Raw genomic sequence first — 13,202 nt, forward strand, 5'->3', positions numbered from 1 at the left:
CCACAAATCACTCATTAACAAAAAAAACTTTGATATTCAACATAATACAATGTCATAGATTACTATTTTCCATAGACACAAAATTAGATCAATTAACCTAAAACTCGACTGCATTAATCTCACAAATTTTAATATTCAGAATTAAAAATAGCTCATCCATTCATCAAAAGTACTGAGAAGAGATTTTGTGTAATTTATGGTCAGGAGAAAAAATTAAGGCGTGTGTGCGGGGGTGGGGGGTCATCTTGCCCCATATTACCTCAATAACAGCGCACTCTCACTGTAACATACCAGGTAAAGTTCAGGTTTGACTTGATTGTGTGATAATTTTCATCAAACAATGTTTTCTTCTGTTGATTGGTAATCTGTTAAATTATATTACTACTTACAAACACTAGGTGGAGCTCCAGTATAAGATGCTTGCATAAAAATTATAAAAAAAGATCAGTATAAAAGGGAGTGTCTAATCCTGCTCCTGGAGGGCCACTGTTCTGCAGAATTCAGCTCCAACCCCATTTAAACACACCTGAACTTGCTAATCAAGGTCTAACGGCATACTAGAAACTTCCAGGCAGGCGTGTTGAGGCAAGTTGGAGCTGAACTCTGCAGGATAACAGTTAAACAGCTATTTTGAATAAAGAAGGATGCCTTGTGGATCCTGATGATGTAGTTACGGCCTCTTCAGCTAGCCAACCTAACACTGATACGCTGATAGAAACCATCTGGACAGACAGGCTGTAAACCTGTGACCCTTGACCCGCAACATGCAACTCTGAAACATCATATTACACCGTTCTGACTGGCGCTTTTCAAGCATGCAATATTTACAGTCTGTTGCCCCAGAAAGTCACTGTGGTATAAACGATATAAGCTATTTTTTGTAATGCAACAACCGAGAAAAAAAAGAAGAAAAAAAGACCCCTGTAGACCCTCATGACTGTGTGTAAAAGTCAGTAAATCTCTTAAAAATGGAAAAATAGTTTATATTCTGCCAAATGATAAAAACCCCAGGAAACTTCATGATATTCACGATTCATGATGATAAAAACGTTTAGAAAAATGTTTAAGATAGCTAGGCCTACTCGTATATATTCCAGGAAAATGCAGTTATATATGATATATTTTGTGCATGTGAAGTATTTAAAAAAATGTATCTCTCTATACTGCGCATAAAACAATAGGTTGACCTTTAATGCTCAGCAATGCTAGTTTCAGTCGTTATTTATAGCAAAGGTTAGCAGAAATCACACCTAGACCCCGCGTCTTGCATTGTACCTTCTTGAAGAAGAACATCCTGTTTTTGTCTATCAATGTCTGAGACAAATTCAAATGTATAACATTTCAACAACATTGACCACAGATTTCTCCAGTTTTCATCAAATAATCTTCAATCATGCGTGTCAGTCATACATGTTGCAACTTTACACATCTTACACAACTCAAACTTTCTGGTCTTCACCAATTAATCAGCTAATTAAATTCACTTTTCATTATAGACGTTATTTTCAACACCTTTCTTGGACACCCTCCTTTGCCTTTGACCCATTTAACACTAGAGTATTTGTTATGTAAAAGGCAAACAGTCTGCAAGGTTCATGCTATCAGGACAGGAAGGGGTTCACGGAAACCCTCTACAAGTTGTTTGTCCATCTATCAGACCACATTTCTTTCCAGATCAGCGGAATCAACGCACATCAGGTTTCGTTTTGACTAAACTAAACTTGTAGAGCGTAAAAAAAGAAAGAATTTGATGCATCATTATCCACAAGAAAACTACTGAGATGTCTTCTGTTGATCAGCCTTGATGTCTAATGATGAAAATGTGTATTATATATATAGATCAGGCATAACATTATATTGTATTTGTATTGGTCCCCTTTTGATGCCAAAACAGCCCTGACCGCTGTCGAGGCATGGACTCCACTAGACCCCTGAATGTATGCTGTGGTATCTGGCACCAAGATGTTAGCAGCAGATCTTTTAAGTCCTGTAAGTTGCGAGGTGGGGTTTGTTCAGCACATCATTGGTTTGTTCAGCACATCCCACAGATGCTCGATTGGATTGAGATCTGGGGAATTTGGAGGAAAAGTCAACACCTCAAACTGGTTGTTGTGCTCCTCACACCAATCCTGAACCGTTTTATTTATTTTTAATTTTTTTTGTGGCAGGGCGCATTATCTGCTGGCCACAGCCACGAGGGAATACCGTTTCCATGAAAGGGTGTACATGGTCTGCAACAATGCTTAGGTAGGTAGTACGTGTCAAAGTAATATCCACATGGATGGCAGGAACCAAGGTTTCCTAGCAGAACATTGCCTAAAGCATTACACTGCCTCCGTCGGCTTGCCTTCTTCCCATAGTGCATCCTGATGTCATGTGTTCCCCAGGTAAGCAATGCACACGCACCCGGCCATCCATGTGATGTAAAAGAAAACGTGATTCATCAGACCAGGCCATCTTCTTCCATTGCTCTGTGGTCCAGTTCTGATGCTCACGTGCACACTGTTGGTGCTTTCAGTGGTGGACAGGGGTCAGCATGGGCACCCTGACTGGTCTGCGGCTATACAGCCCCACACTCAACAAACTGCAATGCACTGTGTATTCTGACACCTTTATATCAGAACCAGCATTAACTTCTTGCACAATTTGAGCTACAGTGGCTCGTCTGTTTGATCGGACCACATGGTCCAGCCTTCGCTCCCCACGTGCATCAATGAGCCTTGGCCGCCCATGAATCTGTCACCGGTTCACCACTGTTCTTTCCTTGGACCACTTTTTATACACACTGACCACTGCAGACCGGGAACACCCGAGCTGCAACAAGAGCTGCAGTTTTGAAGATCCTCTGACCCAGTCGTCTATAGCCATCACAATTTGGCCCTTGTCAAACTCGCTCAAATCCTTACGCTTGTCCATTTTTCCTGCTTCTAACACATCATCTTTGAGGACAAAATGTCCACTTGCTGTCTAATATATCCCAGTGTAGCTATATATATATATATATATATATATATATACACTCTAAAAAAAAGGTTCTATATGGCACCAAAAATGGTTCTTGGCTCATAATCATAGGGGAACCTTTTTTTGTGCTATATAGCACCAATTTTGGTGCTTCAGTGGTTCTTCAGCGGTTCTTCAGAGGTGCTATATAGCACCTTAGTCAAAGAACCGGTGAAGAACCTCTGAAGAACCGCTGAAGAACCACTGAAGCACCAAAATTGGTGCTATATAGCACTAAAAAGAGGTTCCCCTTTGATTACGAGCCAAGAACCCTTTTTGGTGCCAAATAGAACCTTTTTTTTTAGAGTGAGTGTATATATATATAGTTTAATGCCTATTTACCTCTTATTGAATTTCATCTTTTAAATCTATTTAAATCAGCATAAATGAAACCTTACTCCGGTACAGAACTAAACGATAACAACATAAAAGCGTTCACTGAAAATGGAGCGCGATCACAAGCGCGCGTGCACACAATCACGGGTCACGGCGGCGCGCAGAGAACTTCAGTTCAGTTCCTCTGACTGATGAGTTTCGACTCTCGTTAGACCACGACGCTTCAAGCTTATGTTTAAATGCAGATAGATAGTATTTTAAGTATAGTAGGCTACTTTAAATAAACCCACGAGAACAGTCGTCAGCCAAGCTTTAGGAAGTTCGTTTTTATTGCGGTATTTTTTCAGAAGTGACGTCTCAGTCAAAGAAAATGTTTTATACGTTTATTTGGTTCTGTTTGTATTATGAGCGCATGTTTGGTAAGTAATTCGTGTTTTTCTGTGGTATAAGTTCTTTACGTAGCCTAATAAGCTATACACCATTCAGAAATGGAATGAGGGGCACAAACTAACACTTTTTGACTTTCTCAGTTTATGTAAATCCATTTGTGTTTCAGAGTATTTATTTTTTTTCCACATTCATTTCACACGTCTAGTTCAATTGTGTTGTTTTTTTTCCATTAATACAGTGTATACTTTTTTCTTGATTTACTCTGAAAGAAGTGAACTGTGACAACATGCCCCATAGGTGGGGTACATTGTAACATGACCAAATTACATTTTATCTGATACAATCAAAAAAATATACTAGACAAACTAAAATATTTTGTTAGTAAAGTACAATTATTAAAGTTTTCATATAAAATAAAATAAAAACTTGAGTTTGATAAGCACATCGCAAAACACAGCTATACAGCATAGTTCAAAACATAATCATAATTTATCATTTCTAAACATTGACTCACCTCTTTCTCATGTTTTCTCGATAGAATTCATAAAAGTATAGAATGTAATAGTGTAGTTCGAATAGGGGCATTGTAACGGAGTGTGACAACATGACCCACCTGCAAGAACTATCTCAATAACAGATAAGATACGTCTAGTTTTAAATAAACACAAAAAACAGAGATGAAAAATTAACTTAAGTAAGAAATTTACTTTAGCTATGGTTAAATAAATGTTCAGTGGTATGTATCTTCTAAAGATTTTTTAATTTTGGTGCAATTTTTCCTCTATGTTTCGTCATCCTGGCATGTGTGGAAAGTTTTAAACCATGTGTGTTACAACTAACCCCGGGTTAGGTTGTGCCCCACTAACCCCTATATAAGAAAGGCCATAAATCAGAAGGGAAAAATTCTCTTGGAAAGAATTCTAATAAATTTGCAAATAAAGCCAGTAGAGGTAGATGTTTTCAACTAGGTTCAAGCTGATAATTAGTCTTGTTGCTGGTCCAAGATGGCCTACCAGCTTGTACCAAGTAATGGCCAGTTTGGACCAGATAATCTGCTCGAGTGACATTTCCTGTTCAATTGTTTTCCAGGTGTGTTTGGTGTTGAGATGGGTGAAAACAAAAACGTGATGGAGGGCGATTCTGTTACGCTGAACGTTAAGGTGCAAAGAAATGAGGATCTACTTTGGATGTTTGGACCTCAAGAGACTCTCATTGCTCAAATCAATAAGAAGGATGGCGACTTCAACACATATGAAGGTGCTGATGGGAAATTCAAAGGCAGACTGGAGCTGGACTACGTTACCGGATCTCTGACCATCACAAACACCAGAACTGAACATGCTGGAGTTTATCAACTACAGATCATCAGTACTACAGTCTCATACAAGAAATTCACAGTTTCTGTCTATGGTGAGCAGAGAAACACAGGTCTTCATATTTCACTTTATTTGTCAGAGACCACAATTCTGCACAATTCCTTTTAAAATGAATTGACTTGGATCACAAACAGTAATTTGATTTGTTTTCTAACTTCATTTTACAGCTCGGCTGCCCATTCCGGTCATCAACAGAGACTCTTCACAATGTTCCTCATCAGGATCATCAGTGTCCAAATGTTCACTGCTGTGTTCAGTGTTGAATGTGAGTCACATGACTCTATCCTGGTACAAGGGAAACAGTTTATTGTCCAACATCAGTATGTCTGATCTCAGCATCAGTGTCTCTCTACCTCTGGAGGTGGAATATCAGGATAAAAACACCTACAGCTGTGTGCTCAACAATCCCATCAGAAACCAGACCACACATCTGGACATCACTCAACTCTGTCGGCCATGTCCAGGTACAACAGTGGTGATATTAGCTACTATATTATATATACTATACTATATTTAGTATCCAACTCTATTTACAATAATGCTACTGAAAAGTAGTAAAAATAAACGTAAAGGGCCATATTTTAACGATCTAAGCGCATGATCTAAAGCACACGACGCAGGTGTATTTAGGGTGTGCCGAATCCACTTTTACATTTACATTTACATTTATGCATTTAGCAGATGCTTTTATCCAAAGCGACTTACAACTTGGGGGAACATGAAGCGATTGGTCATGAAGAGTCGAGATGCGCAATAAGAGCCTGAAATCCTGAGACCGTGTACATTGCTCAGTGTAGCACAGGCTAGAGTAGGGAGGGAAGAAGGAAGAGAAAGAGGAAAGGAAATTATTATTATTATTATTTTTATTTTTTTATGAGGTTAAGTGCTCGCGGAAGAGCTGAGTTTTAAGGTGACTTTTGCATGATGTCAATGATTCTGCGTTTCGGATGGCGTTGGGAAGATCGTTCCACCAGCTGGGAACGTTGAATGAGAATGTTCTGGAAAGGGATTTTTTCCCCCTCTGTGATGGTACTTTTGCTAGTTTAATGACGGGAAAAATGGTTTGCGCACCCGGCGCATGGTCTAAAAGGGTTGTAGCTATTCTCTTAATGAGTAATGGGAGTGTTTTGGGCGTAACGTCTCATTCCCTTTAAAAGCCAGTTGCGCTTGCACCATGGCGGATTCACCATTTACATTAAATTTTCAAGCGGCAAATCTGCTAATCTGTTAATCCAATGACGCCACACCTGCTTGCTCGTCATTACTGCAAATAGGCTAATTCTGATACATTAAATGACTATCCATTATGACATGTAGGTATTTTTATGGTCATGTACACAACAGGGCCGTGCACAGACATTTTGAGGGGCAGTGGCCCAAACCAAAAAAAGGGACACTGGGGTGGGGTGGCATTGGGGGGCGAGGATGCTTGTCCTTACAAATTATCCATTTTACTCTTACTAGTCAGTCAAAACAGTTTTGATCTAATTTTGTGTCTATCGAAAATAGTGATAGGCCTATATGACATTGTATTACGTTGAATATCAAAGTTTTTGTGTCTATTTGTTAATGAGGGATTTGTGCACACAATGTTTTTGGCTTTGTGGAGTAAATGTTATAGCTTTTATTTTGAAGTAAAAAGATAAAATTAGACTCTTGGGGTAAGATGACCCAGCCATATTTGGCACAGAAGGCCCCAAGTGGCATGTCGTTATTGTTTTTAAATTTAATACCTATTGTAATTAATGGGGCTATTATTTAATATTTTCATGAATTAGATGTACATTTCAGGCATTTTCACTTTCATTAAAACGGTTAATTGAGTGAATTCTATTATGACAAAAATCGATTGTTTTTTTTTTATTATAACATATCTTCAATTAAAATATGGGCAATTGAATAAGTATATTGATATGCTTGTACATAAGTCATAAAAATGTTTACCTTTCAGATGATTATCTTTTAATGGGATTCAGATTTTTCTGTTATCAGTTATTCAATTATTCTACTAAATTGTCAAAATAAAATTTCAAGTAGAATATTTTTAGTATTTTACATTAATGACACTTTAAAAGATGTAAATAGCAATAAGAATTATATCAAAAGTAATTTATACATTCTGTAACAGTTTATGGGTTATTATTAGGCCTATATATCTACAAAGTGTGCCATCAACAGCAAAGTTGATGTTATTTATATTAGATCAGATCGGGTACAAATATTTATGTACAAGTTGTTAGCACTATTAGAAGATCAGAAGCAAAATAATACCGCCAGAAATACAAAAACAAACCACCAAATTACTAATTCCACGGATTGTAAAGCATACCCTTAATGCGACGACATTCTGGAATTGTCGTCTCCGCTTTCCAGATTTCCGCGCACAGAATCTGAGTGATGCTGGGGAGCGAGCGGGAAAACACGTGAGCGGATTCGCAGAATTTTTAACGGAGGGAAATCAGAACACTTTTAGCGGGGCTGGGTAGCGACCAATAAGCAGCCGCATTACTAAAACACCTTTAAATAACACAAAAAAATACTGCACTATTGACTTTAGACCAGGGCTGGACGATTAATCGAAAAGTAATCGAAACCGAAATTTAGAACCTCTAACCGACGTAATTTTCCCATGCCGGTTATTTCGGTTTTAGTCACATGACTCCGTCCCGTCAATCACATCATGTGCAGTTTGCAGGCACACGGAGAGATGCAGGAGCAGTTATCTTTGTTTATAGATGTTCAGAATTACTATGGTAATTGCATGTTTTACACAGTTTATACAGGTAAGTTAATCAGCGTTCTTATATGCGCTGATACACACACACTGTAAAAAGTTTCGGGTCTCCAATTTAAAATGTTCTAGTGACTGATCACATAAAACATTTTCAGTTGGCCAAATTGAATTTCTGTGAATTAAATCACAGAAGTTCAATTTGGCCAACTTAAAAATGTAGATGTGATCAGTCACTAGAACATTTTAAACTGGAGAGGCCTGATTTTTTTTACAGTGCACAGACGGCGTGCGCAAGCCCCGAAGCCAGATCACGTTCACTTGCGTCCTCATGAAGTTTGTCAATTAAACGCGTTTAAAGGCTTGCCAGTTTGAACATTAAAGCGATTGTGCACTATTCAAGAGCAACATGGAAAACTTTTCCATTCAGTGCTCATGAGCTTTTTTCTGTGACAGAGAAACGAGCCGTGTCGTGTCACCATATCACTTTCACTTGCGTCCTCAAAAAGCTTTGTCATTTGTATGTTTTTTTAAGGCCTCCCAGTTTTAACATTGAAGCGATTTTAGACCATCAGATGTGTATTATGTTAAACTAATGCCTGATATTGTGACACACGAACACAGTCTCAGACAGACAATAGCTTGCACATCACGTGAAAGAACGCGCGCAGAGAGGAGCGCAGAAACTCGTTGTCAATCGCTAAAGTAGCTTAAAAAATCAACCGTTATAGCATCTACCTTTTGAAGTAAGTACAAACCACAGCTTCATAATGAATAGAGACGGTATGACTAATTCACACACACACACAATCACTCTCTCATTAATGCATTCAAATAAATGTAATGGTCTACTGTGATATTTATCTGTATCTGATGTACAAAAAACAGAAATCTGCCTCATAGACAATAACTGCTGAAAGTGAACCAAAAACGCATCTGCTATAACAAGGAAGTGAAAACTATGCGTCGGGCTGACAGTAGCAAAAAACACTTGTCACGCTGCATTGCGCCGGGTTTATGCTAGGGCCCTAAAACTATATCCCCCTATGTTTTATGTCTAATTCTAATGACCACAGCATGAACCAAATGGTTCATTTTATACTCAGACTACATACATTGTAAACTCAGTTCTTTGTGAGGTTTCTCTCCATTCGCTCATGTTTTCCAGCTCCTCTGCCGATTCCTGTCATCAGCAGTAACTCTTCACACTGTTCTTCATCATCATCAAATTGTTCACTGGTTTGTTCAGTGGTGAATGTGAGTCACGTGACTCTCTCCTGGTACAAGGGAAACAGTTTATTGTCCAGCATCAGTGTGTCTGATCTCAGCATCAGTCTCTCTCTACCTCACGAGGTGGAATATCAGGATAACAACACCTACAGCTGTGTGCTCAACAATCCCATCAGAAACCAGACCACACATCTGGACATCACTCAACTCTGTCACACATGTGCAGGTACATATGTTGTGATATTAATACTGTATAAAGCATGCGGTTCTTGAACGTTTTTCAGTGTTTTTTTTGTCTTTCCTCAGACCGGGCCCATTGTTGTGGCTTTACTGAAACTATCATCCGATTGGCTGGCTCTGCTGTGGTGGCCGTGGCTACGGTTGCTGTGCTGGTTTATGACATCAGATCCAGAAGTTCTTATCAGAAGAAGAGAGAGCAGCCTTCACCATCCCATGCAGATGAATATGATGATGTTGCGTCAGGTCCCTAGGGGGCGATGACGTTGAGCTGTCCTTTATGTCCCTCGGGAAGGCATCTCAAGCATGTTGTCAATCATACAGAGAATAATAAAATCCACAAAAAGAAAACATGAAAACCGTGCGGTTCATAACCGATTATAATGCCATCTGGTGGTTGTTTTTTGGTACCTAATGTTTTGCTTTTACAGAACAGCTGCATCTCCTGCAAACCTTTTACTTATAATGTAAAATGTATATATTTTATACAAAGAAGAAATAGAAAATTGTTTTTATATTACATTTTTACGTGTTGTTTTTTATGTGAAATCCTTGATTGCATTGTATGAAAATAATGTCTTATTTGAGTACCACATATTCATGTGTTTTTCTTTATTTTCAGTTTTACATATTAATTATTGTAACACCCAGAAAATTCATTAAAGCTAAAAATGTCGTGAGAATTTATCAGGAATATTTTGATATCTGGCAGTCTTGCTTAGCACACACTGATAAAAAAAAAATCATACACTTTTTTGGTGAAGTAAATACTACAGAAAAAGACGAATGCAATTTCTACATTCAATAAATTACTTCAGGCATAAACGTTTAAATATTAGTACTCAATTGTAGAAATTAACATTTGAGCTTAGTTTATTTCACCTGGAGATGTTTACAATGATTCTTTGAGTAAATATCAAAGTTAAAATGAAACATACTCAACTGGTGTTCCCATCATGCAGTGGGGCACACATAATTAATACGGTTGCATTTTTTACTGTTTTCCAGTTGCATCTACACTGTTTTATTGTTTGTTTTTGTTGTCTAGACTACTATCTTGCTGTTTTGGGACATCTGGGGGTTTATTTTCTGCTCAAAATTACCCATTCAAATTGAAAGCCTACCCACCTCATTATCATTACATATATTGTGTAGATATGTTGTCTTACATAAAACAAGAAATCTACTGTGTTGTTTACTTAAAAGGATAGTTCACCCAAAAATAAAAATTAGCTCATGATTTACTCACCCTCAAGCCAGAGGTGTATATGACATTCTTCTTTCAGACGAATACAATCAGAGTTATATTAAAAAATGTCCTGGCCCTTCCAAGCTTTATAATAGCAGTGAATGGCTGTTTCTGTGTTGAAGTCCATAAAAGCGCATTTATCAATCATAAAAGTGCTCCACACAGTTCTGGGGGGTTAATAAAGTCCTTCTGAAGCAAAGTGATGTGTTTGTGTGAGAAAAGTATCCATATTTAAAACTTTAAAAACTAAAATAACTAGCTTCTGGCAGATGGCCTACGCAAGTCGATTTACGGTAAAATAGTAACCCCTGACACGATATAGGATTATCGCAAGCTTTGACACCTCATGGTTCAAAAAAATGTATCTGGGCAACAAACTCAAGCCCCTCTTCTCTTATATCAAAATTTCTTTTTCAACAATTCTCGTTTTAGACTCTAATTCATGACCTGTGTTTTGTTTTGCTCTATCCTCTGCGCTTCCGTATTCGTCAATACACATGCTTCAGGTCAGGGGTTACTCTTTTGCCGTAAATCGATGTGTACAGCTGTCTTCCGGAAGTTTATATACTCTGTTATATGGCACTAAAAGTGGTTCTTGGCTCGTAATCATAGGGGAACCATTTTTGATGCTATATAGCACCATATCTTAACATGTTCTGTATATGGTAGGGGTGCTAGTCTATATAGCACCTCAGTCAGCGGTGTTATAGCACCTCAGCCAAAGAACCGCTGAAGAACCACTGAAGCACCAAGATTGGTGCTATACAGCACTTAAAGAGGTTCCCCTATATGATCATGAGCCAAGAACCACTTTTAGTGCCATATAGCGCCTTTTTTTTAGAGTGTAGTTTTAAATATGGATATTTTTCTCACACAAACGCATCAATTTGCTTGAGAAGGCTTTTATCAACCCCACAACCCCAGCCAGAGCTGTGTGAAGCACTTTTATGATGGATAGATGTACTTTTATGGATTTCAAAACAGGAACAGCCATTCACTGTTTTATGCTTGGAAGAGCCTTTTCTAATATAACTCTGATTATATTCGTCTGAAAGAAGAATGTCATATACACCTAGGATGACTGAGGGTGAGTAAATCATGGGCTCATTTTCATTTTTGGGTGAACTGTCCCTTTAAATGTTTCTAAGTAAAGCATACACTTTAAAAGCATGGCTTATTTCTTTAGTGTGAGTAAAATGTATTTTAAACATAGTATCAGTAAGTACTCAACAGACCAACTGTCCAAGTTAAATGTACTTATTCTCTTTGTTAAATTTACATAACCTTTTAGGTAGAGTTTACTTGATTTTTATACACATGAAATTTCGGCTACTTAAAAATATGAGTGCAAAGAAAAAATTCAGTGTAGATTGCAAACTCATGCTTTTGGTTATGATTAGTTTGGTATGCTTAAATCACCTGTTTTTTTCTTTCTTTTTTTAGAAACAGGCCAGCATCATTGCAATTCCTCTTCTTGCACCTTGTGGCACCCCAAAATAACTATCAGAAATAATTTTGATATCCACTTACAAGATTATTTTGTAAAATTTCAGATTCAACCATTTCATTTGGTTCATACATTTTTATATGTACAGATAGCAAATACTCCATTATTTATGTAATCTATTACAAAACATTAAAAAGGACAAAGTGCAGGATTAAAGAAAAATATTTTATTTTCCATTTTCCACAACAGAAACCACATAAAACATCACTGACAGCAAACTCAAATAGACGGTCAATTTAGGGATGATAGAAGAATCAAAAGATATAAATGGAACATTTGGTTTGGTTTTACAAATGTTCTGAGATTCCTTACATTCTTTAAAGTCTTTGGACTCTGCCGTTTCTTCTTAAACAAAAACAAAGCTTCAGGTTAAAAAATAAATGTCTCTCTTTCTCCATTTCAAAACTTGTTTCCAATCTCCACTCATCATCAGACGTCAGAAGCTGCTGAAACCCGGATGATCACGACTGCAGGAAAGACAGAAAAAGTGGTCAGGATTTTCCGACATATAATACATTTGTAGAAATAACAGCTTTTTCAATAGTGATTACAAGTCATATATATATTTTTATTAGGAATGGCAGCAGGCAATAGTGAATTACAAAAATATATTTTCAATGTTATAAATGCATAAACTAACTTTTATATCTAGTATCAGAGAGAGAATCCATAGAATGGCAATATATCTGATATCCAATCCGACCAAACACTGCTTAGTTAACACTATATTTTTTATTGATTTAGATGTAAATAAATCAATATCTAGTCTATAATGTGCTTAGTGCAATACAGCAGCTTTGAAGGAGGAAATATAAAGCTAAATTGTAATAATATCCGAATTGAAGGGAACACGTGAATGGAGAATAACAAAGGACCCAGGACTAAGCCTTGAGGCACACCACACTTTATCCATGTTACGTAGGACATGTGTTCTTTTACATAAATAACATGGTAGTTGTCCGAGAAATAATATCTTAAGCAGGCCTGTCCACAAATGGAAATATGATTCTATACGTTCAAAAGAAAGGGTCAATAATCTATAGGGTCAAATACAGTGCTAAGTAATGCTAAAAGATAATATCACGTCAAGTGCTAAAATAAGTATTTTGACAAGTATAGGCCCAACTGGAATAGTACTAAACA

At 37.4% G+C, this 13,202-nt stretch overlaps 1 protein-coding gene across 1 annotated transcript; it reads left to right on the forward strand.

The window, feature by feature from the left end:
• The first annotated feature begins 3,474 nt into the window (after positions 1-3,474).
• LOC307120358 (uncharacterized protein) lies at positions 3,475-9,823 on the forward strand. Its single transcript, XM_079807369.1, has 5 exons — positions 3,475-3,758; positions 4,819-5,139; positions 5,273-5,569; positions 9,005-9,292; positions 9,373-9,823. The coding sequence occupies exons 1-5, from the start codon at positions 3,710-3,712 to the stop codon at positions 9,555-9,557; spliced, it is 1,140 nt and encodes a 379-aa protein (XP_079663495.1). The 5' UTR covers positions 3,475-3,709; the 3' UTR covers positions 9,558-9,823.
• Positions 9,824-13,202: the final 3,379 nt, after the last annotated feature.

This window comes from Gobio gobio (genome assembly GCF_949357685.1).
Source record: "Gobio gobio genome assembly, chromosome: 24".
NCBI classification, from domain to species: Eukaryota; Metazoa; Chordata; class Actinopteri; order Cypriniformes; family Gobionidae; genus Gobio; species Gobio gobio.

What these genes read in the sequence shown, in the direction of transcription:
- LOC307120358 (XM_079807369.1), top strand. Translation starts at nt 3,710, where the DNA reads ATGTTTTATACGTTTATTTGGTTCTGTTTGTATTATGAGCGCATGTTT. An exon ending in GTATTATGAGCGCATGTTTG is followed by an intron (nt 3,759 to 4,818) that starts GTAAGTAATTCG and finishes ATTGTTTTCCAG; the next exon opens with GTGTGTTTGGTGTTGAGATG. An exon ending in ACTCTGTCACACATGTGCAG is followed by an intron (nt 9,293 to 9,372) that starts GTACATATGTTG and finishes GTCTTTCCTCAG; the next exon opens with ACCGGGCCCATTGTTGTGGC.